The following is a 19566-nucleotide window of genomic DNA, read 5'->3' as shown; positions in this document are numbered from 1 at the left end:
GTTAGAATTTATTTTTTTCCCCAAAGAGTCATTATTTCAGTTATGTCGCAATTTTACTATCTTTAGAAAAATCACTTTTGAAATGTATTAAGTATAAAACAATTTAAGAAAAATACTTAGAAAAAGATTTGTCACTTAATTTTTTAAAGAAATTAAGAAAACTTGATTTAAAAGGGTCTTAATAGATAAACCTTAAAAATTGGGGAATTTTTTAAAGAAATTAAGAAAACTTGATTTAAAAGGGTCTTAATAGATAAACCTTAAAAATTGGGGAAGGGTCTAAAATACCTCTCAACTATTTGAATTGAAACAAAATTACCCTCCGTCTACTTTTCGGTAGGGCTGGGCATTCGGCAATTCCGTTCGATTTCGTTTTTTTTTTGTTTTTTTTGATTTTCGGTTCTTGTACAACGTGTACCAAATACCGAACCGAAATAATTCGATTCGATTTGATTTTTATTATTTCGGTTCAATTTTTGTTATTTCGGTTCGGTTTCTGTTAGTTCGGTTTTTTGTTATGGGCCTACTTAGTGGGCTTTTTAAAATTTAACATTTTGCAATTTTTTTTGTTTGATTTTTCAGCTTAATGGGCTAAAAATAAGTGGTCCTTAAAGTGTTATGGATATGTTTGTAGCAACAATGCTAATGTCTCTTAGAATTAGATTAATTAAATTACTAGTACATCTTTTAATTTTTTGTGGCTATTCCAAAATATCTAATTTATATTTTAGTTTCTATGGTATGCTACTATATAGGCTTTAGTGGTCCTAATTCCTTTAGCTATTACTATTTATTAAATATTTAGACTTAAGTAATGACTAGCAATCTAGCCTACTATACTAGGCATTTAACAAGTAAAAATAATAAAGTCAAAAAGGCACTAACAAGCAACAATTTAACAAGAATAAAGTTTCACTACACTTCACAATTACAAATGATCATGCCATTACACAACAACATAATAACAATCTAACAAGTGACAATAATGCACTAATGTAGTTTCTTCCATGAGACCACTTTCAAGTTTCAAGTGTCAACAATAACAAACAACAGTAATGAGCAACAAACAATGTTGCTTCTTCCATGAGATCACTTTCAAATGCCAACAATAACAAATAACAATAATGAGCAACAATGTAGTTTCTTGACTTTCTTCCATGAGACCACTTTTAAGTTTCAAGTGCCAACAAAAACACTAACAAAGCTTAGTACTTTACGCCTTTCTTCATTGTCTTGACTCTTGGACCTTTTAAGATAAAATCAAAATGTTAGAATACTACTTTTAAGATTAAAAAAATGATATGATTAAATAAATGACGTATTGAACTCACCACTATTAAATACTTGAGACTTGCAATCCAATCATAGATCAACAATGGAAGAGTTTCTTCCATTATTCGCCATCTCTACAAATAAAAAAATCAAATATGTCATACAACACAATAAGTATTTTATTTTTTCCAAAAACAAATAAAAAATAAAATATCTTACCAAGTTCAATTTTTTCAAGAAACTCCAAACTTTCTTCAACATATAGGCTTAGTTTCTTGTCTAAGCCAATCTTGGACACAAATAAGGCATTGCACACATTTGGGAGTCAATGAACTTCTAAAGGGGTCAATAATACGACCACCAGTGCTAAATACACATTCCGATGCCACACTCGACATAGGAAGAGCCAATACATCTCGAGCCAACTGTGAAAGTATAGAAAATCTAGTAGAATTAACTTTCCACCAAATCAAAATCCTCAGATTCAGGCTCTTGATCTTCAAGAAGATATCTATCCAACTCAGATTTAACACCAAAACTTCCAGAATTTGCCTTTTGTTTCTTCATGTAAAACTTAGTTCTCAAAGAATTTGTTTTCACATTTTGAGAAAGACCACAAGTAGATGAGTCAGATGAAGATGACTGATTTTTAGAACCTTTTGCATACTTACTTACATAGATCGCAAACAATTTCTTCAAGTAAACATCTACTTCATTATTCACTATCCTCCCCTTATCTTTCCCAAGTAATTCTTCAAGAGCAAAACTAACATACACAAATTTATTGCAAGGATCCAAAACATAAGCAATAAAAAGCAATTTGTTCATCTTTTCAGGAGTACCTCAATATTTCTTGAACTTTTCTTTCATCCCCGAAGCCATTTTACTCAAATCAACATCATCACTTGTCATACATACTTTCAAATATGCATCAAGCTCACATATATCCTCAAAATGAATACAAGTAACATACCGTGAACCTGAAACTTTCAATGTGAGTTCATAATTTTTTTCAAGAAACTTTGTGACATTCGTCACATTTGCTCAATCCTCATTTTGAATTAAACCTGCAATACTTCCATCTTCACAAACATTAGTAGCAAGAAAAGAATTAAAATTACCATCATAAAGATCAAACCACTCAAAAGCCTTCTCAAATTTTTTTGTCGTGTCCAACATCAAATAGGTGGAATTCCACCTAGTAGGCACATCTAAAAACAACATTTTATCACATTCTATATTTTGCATTTCAACACATTTCAAGAAGTTTCTTGTCCTTGTAGAAGATGATCTAACATATTTCACTATTTATCTCATTCGTTCGATAGAAAGACCAATTTCTTTCAAACCATCTTGCACAATTAGATTAAGTATGTGAGCCATACATCTCACGTGGAGATGCTTACCTTCCATCATATTAGTTCCCCACATATATAATGTTTTGGACAACTCTAAAACTGCCACATCATTTGAAGAGGTATTATCATTCGTAATAGTAAAGACATTGTCCAAGTTCCAATCAAGTAAACAATTACTAATACACTTAGCCAAATGTTCACCTTTATGACTAGTGATAAAACAAAAAATTCAATATTCTTTTATGAAGCACCCAATTCATATCTGTAAAGTGAGCAGTCAAACACATATAATTGATTCTTTGCACCGAAGCCCATATGTCTGTTGTGAGACAAATTCTTGATTGTATTTCTTTAAAAGACTTTTTCAAATTCATTCTCAATTCACCATAAACTTCATAAGAATCTCTTGTTATGGTTTTACGAGAAGGAATATGAAACAAAGGTTGGACTTTACTCATACACTTCTTAAAGCCTTCTTTTTCAACAAAACTAAAAGGTAGTTCATCCAAAATTATCATCTCAACTAAAGCTCTCCTAGCTACCTCTTGCTCAAATTTCCAAGTCTCTAGCGAAGAACTGTTACTTTAGATATTTAACAATTTTTGAATACCAGGTGCAACAGGTGGGGACTTATACACTTTACATCGGTTAGTCAAATGTAGTCTAAGTCCACTTGTTCCATTTCTAGTTGTATTAGCAGCATAGTTTTGTTTACAATGTAAACAGTTCTCTTTAACTAATACACCATTTTTTTTTTAAATATTCAAAGTGTTGCCAAACAATAGATCTAGGATCCATTTCTTTCCTTTTTTTTGTTTCCTCTGTGCCAATTGACGCATCATTGCTATTAGTAGGTATATTATCGTAGAACCAGCCATACTTATTTGACTTTGATTAGCCACACCCACATTTAATTGATTTTGTTCAGCCATCTATATAAAAAAATTTATTTCACAATGAATTCACACACTAACTAGTGAAAAAAGCAAAAATCAGAAAGAAAAATAAATGGAAGAAAAAATATTCATTTTGAAACTTGTTAACTTAAAATGGAAGAAGAAATATTGACAACAAAAAAATAATCAATCTATCCAATACAATACCTGATGGTGGTCGCCGGTCGGTTGCTTAAAGTGGAAAGTGGTCGGCTCACGGCTGGCGTCTGGCTGTGTGGAAAGGTATGCTCGCTGCTGACTGTTATGATGCATGTTGTTGGTCGACGCCGATCACTGTTGTGCTGCCTGATGGTCGACTGACGGCTGTTACATGTTGCTGTTGGTCGACGCCGGTCGTCGAAAGTGGGAAAGTGGTTGATGCTGATGTGTTGTGTGTGCTGTTGTTGTAGACTAGTCACTAGTCTGTAAAGTGGAAAAGTAAGAAAAGTTTGAAACGACAAACTTTTGACCTACTTTTGCTTTTAAAATTAAATTATAATATTTATTATTTAATATTAATAATTAATATAATATTAATAAATTATAATATAATATATTTCGGTAAATCGAAATACCGAATAACACAAAAATTACATATCGAAAACTGAAATGAAATACCGAAAAATACAAAAATATATACTAAATACCGAACCCAAAACCAAAATATCAAAATAATTTGGTTCGGTTCGGTATTTTGGTTTTTCAGTGTTTATGCCCTGCCCTACTTTTCAACCTCCAAATACCCCTAATGTCAACTTTTTGGCTCAAAAATGCCCTTACTTCTAACTGCCCACACTTAAAAGGTAGACAAGAGGATATTATTGTACCAAATCTCATAGTTTAAGGATATTTTAGGCTCTTATCCGTTAAAATAATTTGAAATTACTTAATATATGAGCTCATATGATTGACCTAATTTTGGATTCCATAGAAAAATCACCTCCCCCACCCCCTCTTTACTTCCTCTCTCTTCTACTTTTTTTCCTTCTTGAATCTTGTCCACCATTTTAAATTTTAATTTTCTTTAAACTTGTGACAAAACAATGGAGAAAAAGGAGGAAAATAACAAAGACATTCATATAGAAATATTTGGTTCGATTAATGATAATTGAATATCAATTTTTCTTTTGTGTGTACCCAAAATTCATAATAAACGAATAAAATTAATATTTTTTCTTCTACCCACCCTACCCCACCATGGTAATAATATAAATTAAAAGAATATGAACTTGTAAGTTCATTTCAATTTTGAGTCTCTGATATCCTAATTAAGAATAAGAGATAAAAAAAAATAAAGAATGGAATGAACAAGACAACTGAATAATTAATAGAAAAAGTTATATTAATAAAAAATATTTTTTTATATGAACATTCATATTCACATTTTAGATAAATCCCAATTTATGAGTTCGGTGATAATAAATTGGGCATTGATTTAAAATAGGCTAATAAAAAAATATCATGAAATTAATAATTTTTTGAAAATTATTTTCAAGGGTATCGTGTCAAAATATGAATTATACGTGGTTTTTATTATTTATTTGAAAATGATTTAAATTTGGACCAATCATATTAGACAACATAATAAATAAATATTTAATTATTTAACTTTAGGGGAACTTTTAAAAATAAGGGCAAATATAAGTAGATGGTTAATATCGAGGGTATTTCTGAACCTAAAGGTTGACGTCAAGGGTATTTGGGGGACGAAAGGTGGATGGAGGGTAGTTTTGTACCAATTCGAATAGTTGAGGGGCATTTTAGGCCCTTTTCCGTTAAATTTTTAGAGAAAATGGGTTGGAGGTTCTTATTTCTACTTTAAGAAGGTATTATCACTTAAAGTAGCCGCTAAATGCGATTATCCGATGATTTAATTGAAATATTTGACTAGATTTTGAGAAAATAATTAAGTAAAGAACTTTTCTTGAGTGTTTTTTTTTAAGAAAAGGGGAAACCTAACTTAAACGTTTGAAACAAAAAGAAAGTGATTAAAACTTCTTTTAAGAAAAAAAAAGATTAAGATAAACACTTTAAAAAATAGATTAAGATTAAAACTTTAAAAATAAATTATGTACGAATGTATTTGAATCACTTTAAAGATCATACCTTAAACCAATTTGGTCAATAAAGGCATGAAATTATCTTAAATTAATTGAAGAGAAGTGAAAATTTGGACTAAAGATATTTGATCAAGTAAATAAAGAATACAAGAGTTGTTAAAATAAAATATATTAAAGTAATCAACACAAAGGAAATAGTTCATCTTTTGGGAAATCTGATTAAGCTAATTAAAAGATTTAATAGTTAAATAAAATTAGTCAAAAACATTTACATATAAAACAATTAGAAGAGCAAAGAGATAATGAATTCTGGCCTTTTCTTGGACCAAATTTGTTGATGCTTTGGGGGTCCAAGCCCAATTCCCTTTTGTTTGTATACACCTAAAGTATATCACTGTATATGACGTATATTATTCACAAATTTGCTACATATAACCCTGCACTTCAGCTTCCGAGGCATGTAGTAGCTTAGCAGCTTCCCTTTATAAAGTGATGAGGCTAATTCAAGAGAAAAACGACATTTTGAGCCTCCTGGGCATATGAAAGTGTAAGCCCGAGTCCAAATGTGGACTCATAGGAAATTACATAAGAGAAAAGAGAATTTATTAGGATCTACCAAAGCAAAATAATTAATGCATAAAAACAACTTTTAAATACCATTACACAACCAAATCATATAAGAAAATGGAATAAGAGGGATATAAGGCATTCTAGTGAGTTGTTGGAATTCATAGACAACATATATACTTAACATCATGTAAATTGTATCAAAATTCAACATAAAGCAATGAGCACAAAGTTAATGTTATTTCGAAGCCGACAAGTGGATGCCCTTTAAATTGAAGAAACTAAGAGTACTAAGGAGAAGAGAGTTGATGAAACTTTCAAGGATAATGCATCACACTAATTCAAATATTAAGATCAACAAAACACTAATATAGTCAATGTTATCATCAAACCATGAATTTAGAAGAAAGAACTGAATGTAACAAAAGGAAAAGGAAAAGTTTTTAATGAAGACAACTAGCACATCCCATAGTGCAAAACTTTTGAGTAAGAAAAATGGAAGTAAAAAGGAGATACACAAATAAGAATATCAAGAGAGCAATCAATGTAACATAGTGGCAATAACTCAAATAAATCAGGAACTTAGGTAAATTTGTCTTCAAAACATTTGAACTATTTATGGAGATAAGATTACAAGAGGTGACATGCATAATGTTAGATAGTAACATACTTATTTTAAAACTTATCTATTGCAGCAAGTTTGAAGCACAAACATGCTATTGAAAAGAAGAAATAATAAGCTTTCAATTTGAGACCTTTTAAATGACAACACATTAAATAGAGAGGTCGATCTAATCCAATAAACACTCCATTTTATTACAAATATGTTCGGCTAAGAACTTAAGCAGAGGACGTCAAAGCATTAAACATGAAGCTCATAAAATTATACCCACTCAAAAATCAAAACGGAAAACTATAGAAAGCCACATACTAAAGTTTTAGGAAATTGAATACTAACATTGAACTAGAGGCAATATGAAACAACTAAAAAAAATATTAGTAAAAGAACTTGAAAGAAAATACAAAAATCTGAGGCTCAAACCTTCATGGGTTCGATTTTGAAGAATATTATTCTCCAATCTTCAAATTTAAATTCTCTACCCTATATGACCACCAATACCATGCATTTATAGTCAAAAATAAAGGTTTGAGTCATTTGAGCGGGAGATGAGCGATTGATTGGAAATATGGAGGAGAAAACAAGTAAGAGAAAAACATACCCCAAAAAATCTGAATTCGATGTGATATCTTCTGATTCGCATTAGATTTGGGTGATATTTATCAAAGCCAAAGTAAAAAAAATCTAAGCTAAGGTGTGTAATCTTTCAAATATACAGAGAGGGACTGACAAAGGTGATGGGGACAATGTCGTTTGGATGAAAAACTTAGGATTCTTGGTCTTGATTTTTGTGTTTGGGGAAGAAGAAAGGGGAGCGGAATGCGTCTTCCGTTTGACGTGTGAAAAGAATAGAGAGGAGAGTGTGATGGCGTGTATATGTATGTAGAAATTAAGAGGATGACCTATTTTATTTAAAACTTGACCATTTGAGTTGCTATTCTTACCAAAATTGAGTCAAATAACTAAATTTGGCCAAAATTAAAATGAGATGGATAATTATCGATTAATTATTTGAGCTTCTTAATTTAAACAAGACAAAATAATTATCAAGTATCCGAAGTTAATGGAATATATCCTTCCAAGATAGAACAATCTTACTCACTGGTGTATCGATATCTAAAACTACGGTGTCATCGAATCACTAAAAAACAATAAAGTACATTTAAAATACTATATTTAGTAGTATGAATAGGTGCTTAACGTGCCTTATAAAAAATGTCACAAACCTTTGAAAAATTCAAAATTCACAACTCTTCGTAAAAGTTATAACCTTATAGAAAAGTTGAAACTTTTCATATAAGTCACAATTCTTTAGAAAAGTCACAACTCCTCATAAAAGTTATAACTCTTCACAAAAGTCACAACTCTTCATTTTCCATTCACACTTTTTAAAACCCAACAAAAGTAAGGGAAAAAATACATTATTTAAACATGTAGTTTATAAGACAATATGTTTTAATATTTAAATATTTAATAACAAAAACAAATCTCAATGGATCATGCTACGTAAAAGGAAAAAACACCTTAAAAGTAGTATCTCATCTTTACCCTTCATGCATGTCATGTATCATAAGATGCAATGAATAAAATCAAGAGGACTTGCTAAGATTTATTTCATCTAATTTAAATATTTTATGAAATGCATAAGAAACTACTGAGCAATGAGCATCCATATGTTGAATTGTGTACATCTCCATCAAATATTGGAATTGAGTTTATATTTTTATTCCCAATTTGATTCTTTATCATTGTAATTTAGTCATATATTCGTGAATGATTTGTAATTCATTACCATGAAATATTTTCACTAGACTCTCAATTGAAAAAAAAAATGACAAAAAAAAAACAATAAACTTAAAAGGAGAATCATGAAATAATCAATCTTCTATCATTATTATCCAGAATTTGATCCATTAAATGACACTGCCACAAAATAGCTTTTTCAATAATATTGAATGTCGCTTTGCGACAAAACAAATAAAAGGCCAACATAAGCAATTGTCAATGATAATAATGCCTATTGAAACACTGCCTAGAGTATCTTGCTCCAACACTATGGGAAACCCACTTGCAGTCACCCACCAAGACAATATGCTGGATTCCAAAAAAAATTAATATCACATCTAATGATCTAACAAGATTGCGCTCTAATATCACCTGTTGGATTTTTTTTTATAGAATTCACCCAAGATCATAAGTAAATCATTAGACAGAAATGTGAGTTAATAAAACTGAAATGGAAACTAACCTTGTTCCATGACAATAACTTTATTGAAGAACTTGGTCTTTTAAACCTTGAAGATTGTTTTCCTATTGTTCTATTTCTTAGATGGAGAGAAAGAAAAAAAACAACATATCTTCTGGTTTAGGGACCAAACCCTTTTAAGGATTTTAAAGCGTCTTTTCAAGAAATGTACTTTTCAAGAAAGGTACCTCTTCAATAAGTCTCCATCAAACATAAGGAAAATGATAATGGGTCTACTAAATTAACTCCATTTTAATATTTATTTACTTTTATGTCCAAATATTTTAATACTTTATTAAATCATAAATTAGGCTTCTTTAAATGACAATATATCTATATACTGACATATTAATATGTGAGTCCATAAAATAGAAATTACTAACATACTATGCTTCATGCATGATATAGACTCTGTCTTTCAGGAACACTCGATATGAGCATTTGCAACTAAATATGAAATTAAGTTTGGATCAACAAATATGTCTAACATTTAACTTGAATTATATTTAAATGATGATTATACCAGTGATAATTTTCAACATTTTAATTTCTCTATAACAAATAAAAGAAACCAAAACAAAGAGAAATTTAGAGTCACGTGTTGATAACGTGTTATAAAATCATAAGAATAGAAGAAGAATAAGTAGAGAAGGGACAAAAAATTTAGGGATAATTTCAAACATATACAATAAAGTAATTAGTTTACAATTGTGTTTTATTTACATAAAAAATAGTCAAAAATCATAAAAAATATACATTGACTAGAAGTGAGTCAAAAATTCCCAATAATAATTTTCCCCTTTTTCCTGAATTCATTTTTTTTTGGAGTATCTAACTGTCCAAGTCACTTTCATCTCCTTCAGTAGGTGCTAATAGTGGGTGAGATGATGGTGATGGTGATAATGGTGGTAAGAGTTTATTAGTGAGGCTTGGTGGCGGTGAAGTGTTAGGAAGGAAATTACGGAGAGGTTTAAGGTTTTTTTTTATTAATTCAAGAATTTGAGAATGAGAGGTGGTATTAAACAACTTATTGGTGGTGAGGCGACAGAGGCGGGAGGAAGGGGTGGTTTTTTCGGGGGAGTCGGAGGAGGATTTGAGGGAGGGAATGGAGGCAAAGGTAGTGGAGGGGTAGTGTTTTCCGACAAGAATGGAGGTGGTGAAGGGTGACAAAGATGGAGAGTAATGTGCGGGAGATGAGAGGGAGAAAATAATACTAAATTGTCACTTTCAATAATAAATGATTTATTTTTTAATTCGACTTTTGTGTATGAAATTTAACCTAATGGATGTTTGTCTAATTTTTCCACAGTTTTAAATATATACGATAATTAGTTTACAACAAATATAACCATTTTTTCGGAACCCCAAGACAACCAACAGTTGCTACAACTTCGGGTGAGCACTTTGTGCGCACTGGATAAACTCCCCACTGTGTAATAGCATGCAAACCGCACAGGGAATGTAAATCGCATTAGGCAAGCCCTATGCGGCAGACTCGACTCAAAAGACATTGAGGGGGGATCAATCCTGAGTCATTCGTGTGGATAGTCACCCTCCAAACCAACTGAGCTATCCCGAAGGACATAACCATAATTTTACTCACATAAAAAATAGGGAATATTATACAACAAGGCAAAAATACCAACATATTTATGAAACATAGATATAGTTTAAAAAATTACAATAAACCACTATAAAATGTTTTTGTAGAAAACTCTCTCCCTGCCTCCCTCTCGCCCCTGCCAATAAGAAGAAATCCATTCAAATGTATTATGTATCAATCATATTCAAACAAATATAGGCGAGATTTCATATTTTATATCAATTATATACAAAAAACTATATTTGTATTTTGTATTAATTGTATTTGTATTCATATGAATACAATATGCATTCATCCTCTCTGTGAATATATTATGTACAATTGTATCCAATCAAATATAGGTGAGAGATTTGTATTTTATATCGATTGTATCAAAAAAGTTAAACTTGTATTCAACTATATTTGTATTCTATATCAATTGTATTTGAAATACAATGAGTACAACATATATTCATACTCTCTCCTCCTCTCTTGATCTCGCTCACCTCTCTCTTCACTCTCCCGATCTCGCTCGCCTCTCTCTTCCTTCTCTCGATCTCGCTTACTTCTCTCATCTTACTATTTATTCATTTTGATACAATTCAAATTGTATTTGTATTTTTTCTTCGAAATTCATGAAAAATAATACAACAAATACAAATTAGTATACAATTACTATTCAATTTCAACCAACTCAAAATCACCTCTAAACAATCTCAAATTTTAGATATGAGATCATGTCGATGTTTTGAATCTTTTGATATATAATATACTCGAAATGATTCACATTTGCGGAACATCAAATTTTTTTAAAAAGGGAAAGCAATGATAAAGGGAAAGCAATGATGAAGAAGAAGACGCAAAAGAAGAACTGTGAAGAAGACATAGGAGAAGAAGGACAAAAAAGAAGAAAAAGAAGGGGAGTACGAAGAAGAAGCATAAGTAGAAGGAGGCCGAAGAACGCAAAAAAAGAAAAAGACCCATATAGCCATTTTTTTTGAAAAATAACATGGCCGAATTGCCATTTAAGTAAATTTTAAAACAGGGTTAAAAACATGGTAAGTAGAGATTACGCACTGACATTTTGCATAATTTACCTTGAGGGATAAAATACACTTAAGAAGACTCTGTTATTTATAAGAAAAAACTAATTTGATCCCAAATTTACTTTTTTCCTAAGAAACATACGAGATACATAACTACTAGATAATATAAATATAAAACATTTTGATCGGTATTAAACTTTATCAAATTTGCAATGCAACTTGATCACTTAACAATACTTTAAGGACATCTTTTTGTCAGAATAAAGTGTTTAGGGACATAATTTAAGTAGTGAGTATAATTTAGGGATGTTTTGGCAAAAAAGAACTCCACTTATTAACTTGGGAGCCAAAGCGGCAGTATCTGCCGAGATTTTGAGGGAAGAGGGAAGAGAATAATTTTATATAAATACGAAATTGGGGAAGTAGGGACAAAGATTCTGAGTGTTGCCTCTCTTCTTAATCGGTGTAGTCATTTTCTGTTTGTGGCATTTACACAAACAGATAGCAGGTATTTTCATTCCCTCAAATCGGTGTTTTTTGTTTTTGATTTGATTTTAGCATCTTAACGTTTATAGGGTTTTTGGTGCTCTCCTGTTGTCGACATTGATACTGATACTGAAGAGGACCAAACATGTTTGCTTTTTGATTGAGTGCTGTTCAAGTGGTTGATTTTTCTGTGTTTTCAATTTTCATTCATGACATTTGCTTTGCTTTGCTTTGTTTGTTTTGTTTTTGGGTGTCATGGAAACGATTTTGTTGGTCCATAGAAATTTGAATGTGTATAGATTTTTGGACTTTGTTTGATTGCAGAAAATGGCTAGTTTGGTGGAGAGACTTCGTGTGCGGTCAGATCGAAAACCTATGTACAAGTTAGATGAGTCTGATGATGAAACTGATACGATGCCTGGAAAATCTGGGACTAAGAAACAGGAAATTGAGAAAATTGTTCGAACAGATGTGGTAAGTTGCTTGTACATTGGGAATTGTCTTTAACTATTTATATACTTGGCATTTTCTGTAGTAGGGTTCTTTTTTTTTGGATGTCCTTCATCCCATTGAATCTACAACTCTAAATTTCATTTATAAATTGCTCTTGTATATTTTGTTGGTTATTGCTAATTCTTTTACCATCTCTTTGCTTGACTTTTTTATTCCATAGTAGGGTTCTTTCTCCCAACTTTAGTATTGGTTTTCCTATGTTTACGTGTGTGTATCGTCTTCAAGAATCCATTTTCAGCTTCAAGATATGACTTAGACTAGACACGACTTGGGCTTTAGCTTGGTCATCATGCCGTACAAGAATCCGTCTGTCTGCTAAGTTAAGCATAGATAACTTAATCCAGCTTGGTGCGTATGCTTGTTGGAAGATAAATACATTTTTATACTTTTTTTTCTCCTTTTCAAATTTGGAATGGCAACACTAGAGTTAAGCTAAGTTTTGAAATTTAGCAATTTAATATGCTCGTCCTTTGTTTCATGGTGTTTGTGAAAGACTGGGATCGTAGGTTGATCTCTGGTTGCTTCCTTTCTGATCTGGTAAATTCCTTCTAATTGTAACTATTGCACCTTGATCTTCTATTAAAATACATGTCTTTGTTGGTGCCTCCTGATTTCTTTCAGAAGGATATGCACTAGGAGAATACATAAAATACTTGCAGTAGCAATAGGTAATGCATCTTATCTAGCGTCATAGCATCCTCCAAGATGAAGAGTTAGGATTACTCCCTCTTATGATATTCCTGAGGACTTTCATGAAGAGGGGAACTGATTTTGAGGACTATCACGGTCGGCCAATCTATTAATTGTTTGGACCATCTGAATATCTACAGTCAAAAATAAAAGAACAGGCGCTCTTTCAAGGTTCACGGTTAATCGTGAATCTGCCTGGTAGTATGGAAGAGTTTTTGGCTAAAAACATCCCTCAACTATACACCAAACTTAAAATACATCCTTGTAATATCATAGTGAACAAGGAACATCCTTCAACTATTGAAAATCTAGCAAGTTTCACCCTTCTGTCAAGAACTGCTAGAAATCTAATAGAGCATTTCGAAACTCATGTGACACCACTATAGTTCCCCCATTTGCAACTAGGTTCTTTTTTTAATCATAGTCTGGTTCTTTTTTTAATCGTAGTCAATCTTCTTCCTCCTTAAGCTGGTTAACCAGAAGAATCAACATCGATCATCTCTAAATACTAGCACTTCGTCTTTTTGCGGACGCCATTGAGTGCTCACAGTCAAAGAGCAGAAACAAAATGATAGATGGAAAATAGGAGAGTTCGTAGGGCGGGCCCATTTTCCACCGACGGATTTCTCGGTTATCAAAAATAAAAATAAAAATAGGAGAGTTCGTAAATAGGTATTATAATGTGAATGAGACGAGAAATATGTTAGCAGCATTACTAGATGAAATATGCACAAGATGTTGGATTGACATTTCTGACACTTCTACGATTTTTTTTGCCAGAGCATATACATATACATTAGCATAATTACAAGAAGTTGTTAGCTCTTAGCTAAATTTTGATTGCTAAAAATAAAGAACCAAATTGAGATGGGAAAATATTTCATGTTTTAGTGGAGAATACATACACTGTTACCTTAATTGGTTTTGGATCATTATAGAAAAAAATCAACTATGCTTGCCATAGCCTTTAATTTACCTTCTTCTAATTGAGAGTAAAGACAGTGTGAACAACACATGTTCCACGTATGAAAGCAATCATTCTTCATGTTCTTGAGGGGTACTGGGTTTCAGTATCTGCATGTTTGCATGATTTGACTTTGCATGATTGCATCATAGATTTAATAATAACCGGGGAGGATGGGTATGGAAAAGGAAGCATACTTCAACAAATGAAAGTTAAAGTTAATCATTCTTCATGTTCTTGAGGGGTACTGGATTTCAGTATCTGCATGTTTGCATGATTTGACTTTGCATGATTGCATCACAGATTTAATAATAACCGGGGAGGATGGGTATGGAAAAGGAAGCATACTTCAACAAATGAAAGTTAAAGTTCATTTTTCTGAGAAATGAGAGAATGTGGGTGTCAATGAAGTGTTCAAATCTGAGGAGTTTTTAATGAATTTCACCCACTCCGTTAGATTTTTAACAGTCTTTAACTAATGGATATGATTTGTTAATGTTTAGATATTTGAAGGATGTTTTTTGTTAACTATGATATTACAAGGATGTGCTTTAAGTTTAGAGTATAGTTCAAGGATGTTAAACTCTAATATGGGATGCATGTTGAGTTTTTTTTTGGCGGAGATATCTTGTAACTTGTAACTAAAAAGTGGAAGACTAACTTCTTTATCAAAAAAAGTGGAACGCTAACTTGTGAATACTAAACAATAAACAATACAATAACATGCATTCCAAAAAAGAAACTGATACTTAATGTTCTTCTTTCTTCGACGGTGTGATCAAAGTGTGGATTCATGAAAGGAAATTTATTATATATAGATTGAGCATTTTTTCTCTTCATATTATATTTGTAATTTCTGCCAAATCCAGTTTTTGAGGTCAGATATTACAACAGAAACTCTTCTAAGCAATTCTTGTATAGTAAAGTTGATGAATGTGAAACTAAGAACGCGTGTTTACCTTATCAAAAAAAAATTAAGGAGTTCCAGACTCAGGATGGTCATTTTGGATTTTGATTAAACTGCCTCCAAGAAAAGTTTGTTTCACCTCATAGCCCAGAGCTTTCTTATTTTAGAAAAATCACAGTCCAAAGCTCTGGCTGCAAAAGTTTGTGGTTTAAATCATCTCTTCTGAAGATATAAAGTTTTTATCTTCTTGGCTTTTATTTGTGAACCATGAAATGTCTTCTAAAGAAACCTACAGTCATATATTCCAGAAGCTAGAGCTGGAAAATAAAGGAAGCTACAGAATTTATTAGTTTTTAGTCAAACATATATCATGCTCTGCATGATAAGACTGGCGGTAGCTGTTTTGATTAGATCCAGACACAAATGGGCTTCTATCTTACTTATCATAAAACAAATGGCCTTCTAATTCATGCTAGTGGAAGCTTAAGATGTACAAATTTGTACATGTGACCTGTACTCAAATGTTTTGTCTTTGGAAAGTAAAGTGTGATACTAAAGAAGTATAGAGAAATGATTTGATTCAGAAGATGCAGCTGTCACAGGTTCATCTAATCTTAGTACTTGACATGTGGAAAATTCTTAGACTAAAAGTTTTAAGTGCATATAGTAATTTAGTGAATTATTTTGCAAGCATTATATTCCGTAGCAAGGTAGTCATAAATTAAATGAATTTCTGAAAACTAGATACTAGGGCACACGAGATAGTTGGTTAATTTTTGTGAGGCTTAATGCATGTTTGTATCATGCCAATTTTGTAAAGATAACACCAGCTTAATGTGTATCAATGCATATATTTGATTTATTATTAAATGCTTTTCCATGTTGAAAATATATTTGATTTATAAAGAATTACTACATGCCAAGGCACATCTGCTGTGTGTCCATACGTTAGATTTGGTTAAACTCTTATGAAAAATAAACATAAATTGGGAAAAAATAGCTAGAGTGGATAGTGTCGGAGACCGAAAGTAGCGTGGAAGTAAAGGAAATAACCAGTAACTTAATTTATTTATCTTGATCTTATAAAAAAGTAGTGTCCATTTTAACCTCCAATTTGTTTTTTATGATGGGTGTTATATGGATATTATTGAAGAGAAACATAACAAGTTTTGTAACTGGGTAACACCACGATTTTGTATATACTATATATACAAATTCAGATGGTTAGGAAAATCATTAAATGTTTCAGTTTCAGAAGTTCCAAGCATCTCTGGATACTGAGAAACAATAATGAATGTAGGACCATGTTTTTTGGATACAGTGAGATGTGAGTATATCTTTCAGTGTGTCATCTCTTACTATGTCTTCACTTTTAGTTTAATTTCTTTTTGTACCAATTTATCAATAGAAGAAACATTTCTTCACAAAGATAATTAATGATACTCATTACTTGAGGCTATCCCTAGCGTGACTTTTTATGTGGCCAATATAGTTAAGATTCGGTTTGAATATTTCTTGACGTGGTCAAATGAAGTGTCTTAACATGTACTTTCAGTATGTGTAGAGGTTGTTAGTGGGCACATGTTACCTTCTTGCAAGTGCCTGAGCTCCTGGACTGCAGCCAGGATTGGTTCTGCTCCTAACGTCAAATGTCCTCTCATACATTTGTAGCTTAGTAGTTGCTGGGTATGCGCAAATGGATGTCCCCATATCACAAACATACTTTTAAAAAATTACATAATTACTATTTAATAATATGTTAGAGTTGTAAAATAAAAATTAAGAAAAAAGCTAATAATATGACAAAATTCTGCCCCACTTGACTCCTTAGATGTCTTATTGGGATATTACTGTAAATAGTTCTAAAATTTTCTTAAAAAAAAAGAAGGTTCTAGAATGTTATGCTGCATTAAAGAGTATAATGAGAGACTTTACACCTATTAGTGTTACACAAATTTTATAGGAATGTCTGTTTGAAGAGTGACGGGTTTGAGCCGTGGAGCATTGGTAAAGTTGTCTTCATGTGACTTTAGGCTACGAGTTTGAGACCCAGAAGCAACCATTAGTGCTTGCATTAGGGTAGACCGTCTACATCACACCCTTTGAGGTGCGGCCCTTCCCCGAACCCGCATTCAATGCTTTGTGCACTAGACTGCCCTTTCTTTTTTCCGTTTGAAGAGTAAAATGATTGTCCAATTTTGCATCGATATTTTGATTTATCAACATTTTACTTTAGATCTTTCCACGTATAAATTATTTCTATGCATAACAATGTATTTTTATGAGAATTGATAATCAGTAAAAAGTAATGATACAAGATATTGCACAAGCAATACACCAATTAATGATACAATTAACTAATAAAAATGCATTTTTGTCATTTAGTGCATCTGTAAGACATTCCATATTAGGTTCATGCATACACAAATTATTTGTCTATTCTTATTTTGTATCTTTCTACCAACACACTGTGCTTGTTACATAAAACATCTAATCTTTTCGCTAAGACTTTTTTGGTTTCACTTACATATAATAAATATAATATCGTGTCATGCACCTGCTATTATATAGATTAGATAAAGTAGTAACTATTTAACTGTAATCTGGACAACTTTCTTTGTATAAACAGAGGACGTATTTAATCCAGGAAAAAGGATAAAGAAAGAATATATTATAAGAGGATATTTAGCGATGAAGCCACAAACCACTTACAAGCTATCATCACTTTACATAGAATAGTACCAAGTTTTCGATAAGAGTCCTCTTAGCCGTAGGGTTTTCTTCTTCGCCTCTAACACCTCTATTCTTTCATTTTCGTTATGGCTACTAACGATCAAGTTAAAAAAGAAAGAGGAAGGTTTTTCTTTACTCATGGAATGGTAATGTACCCAAATAGGCCGATGAGGAGTACTACAGAATATACCGCCTCTGGTTAAATCACATCCTTTCCCTTTGTCCTTGATTGATTACATCATATCTTAGTTTCTTTAGGGAGTTTTGCTCATATTTTAGGAATAAACAACGCAAGATCCATTAATCATAAACACGTGCCAGTACATAACAATACAAGTCTCTCATGGTTGTATTAGCAGCTTTCTGGAAACATGTTCTCTTTTGTAGTGTTTAATTGTAATGACCTTTATTTGTTTCACTTACATCAGAAATAACAATGCAAATTGCTTCTTTTGATAGAAAGACGATTCCTGTCAAGCTTGTGGAGGAGATAGTAATCTTTTGTATTGTGAAACGTGTAACTATGCTTACCACCCCAAGTGTTTAGTTCCTCCACTAAAGGCTCCTCTTCCAAGCCGTTGGAGTTGCCCTGAATGTGTATGTACCCATCCTTCTATCAAATTTATATATTTAAACATGGAATTCTGCTATTGTCGTCAGTTCCCTTCCCTTCCCACCTAGATTTACGCTAGATATTGCCATTTTTCTGTAGGTGAGTCCCCTGAATGATATTGACAAAATATTGGACTGTGAAATGCGCCCTACTGTTGCTGAGGATCAGGATGCTTCCAAGCTAGGGTCGAAGCAAGTATTTGTTAAACAGTACCTTGTTAAGTGGAAAGGATTGTCTTATCTTCACTGCACATGGTATTTATTTTTAACTACTACTTTATTTGCTCTAGATTCTCTTTACACCTATGTCAATATAGCAACAAAGATCATCTTGTACTGCTTATAACTGTCTTCTATGCTTCACCATAATGCTTGTTTCTGTAAATGATCAGTTTAATATGTTATGTTATCTCTTTAGACCTTTTGACATCTTGTATTTGAAGTCATACTGCGCTTTAACTATTGCAGGGTGCCAGAGAAAGAGTTCGTAAAAGCTTACAAAGCATATCCCCGTTTGAAGACTAAAGTGAATAACTTCCATCGCCAAATGTCATCAATGACTAACTCTGAAGATGAATACGTCGCAATCCGACCCGAGTGGACTACAGTTGATCGAATTCTTGCTTGCAGGTGCTTTTAAAGAACTGACTTATAGATATTCAGTTGAGATGCTTTATTTAAAAAATATGGGGAGTTGAGCTCTCCTCAAAATTTTCTGGTCAATGCTTTCTTTTTTGCTTCCAAAATGTATAGTTACTTCCCCCTAATGCATGCAAAACTGATAATATTAGTTAAGAGTTGTTATCCTTAGCTTAAGGTTGAGCTTTGATTTAATCGTCAAGTAGAAATCATTGTTGAGAAGGAAGCTCCATGTAAACAGTTGAAACGTTCATGAGCTGTGGATGGTAGTGGTGTAGGATACAAAAGTCCAACCACCAACACTGCCACGACAAAACTACAGATCTCCAATCTCTTCT

At 32.1% G+C, this 19566-nt stretch overlaps 1 protein-coding gene across 1 annotated transcript in view; it reads left to right on the top strand.

The window, feature by feature from the left end:
* The first annotated feature begins 12142 nt into the window (after window positions 1–12142).
* Window positions 12143–19566, top strand: part of LOC125827284 (CHD3-type chromatin-remodeling factor PICKLE-like) — a 77300-nt gene continuing 69876 nt past the window's right edge. Inside the window, exons 1-5 of the mRNA XM_049506601.1 lie at window positions 12143–12192; window positions 12495–12644; window positions 18437–18574; window positions 18690–18844; window positions 19058–19219. Coding sequence (XP_049362558.1) covers window positions 12498–12644; window positions 18437–18574; window positions 18690–18844; window positions 19058–19219 — 602 coding nt within the window. The 5' untranslated portion in view covers window positions 12143–12192; window positions 12495–12497. The remainder of the gene's footprint in view (window positions 12193–12494; window positions 12645–18436; window positions 18575–18689; window positions 18845–19057; window positions 19220–19566) is intronic.

Source organism: Solanum verrucosum, unplaced genomic scaffold, assembly GCF_900185275.1.
Source record: "Solanum verrucosum unplaced genomic scaffold, falcon-dt-bn FXZP01000106.1, whole genome shotgun sequence".
Lineage (NCBI taxonomy): Eukaryota > Viridiplantae > Streptophyta > Magnoliopsida > Solanales > Solanaceae > Solanum > Solanum verrucosum.
This window is presented reverse-complemented; position numbering and strand designations above follow the sequence as displayed.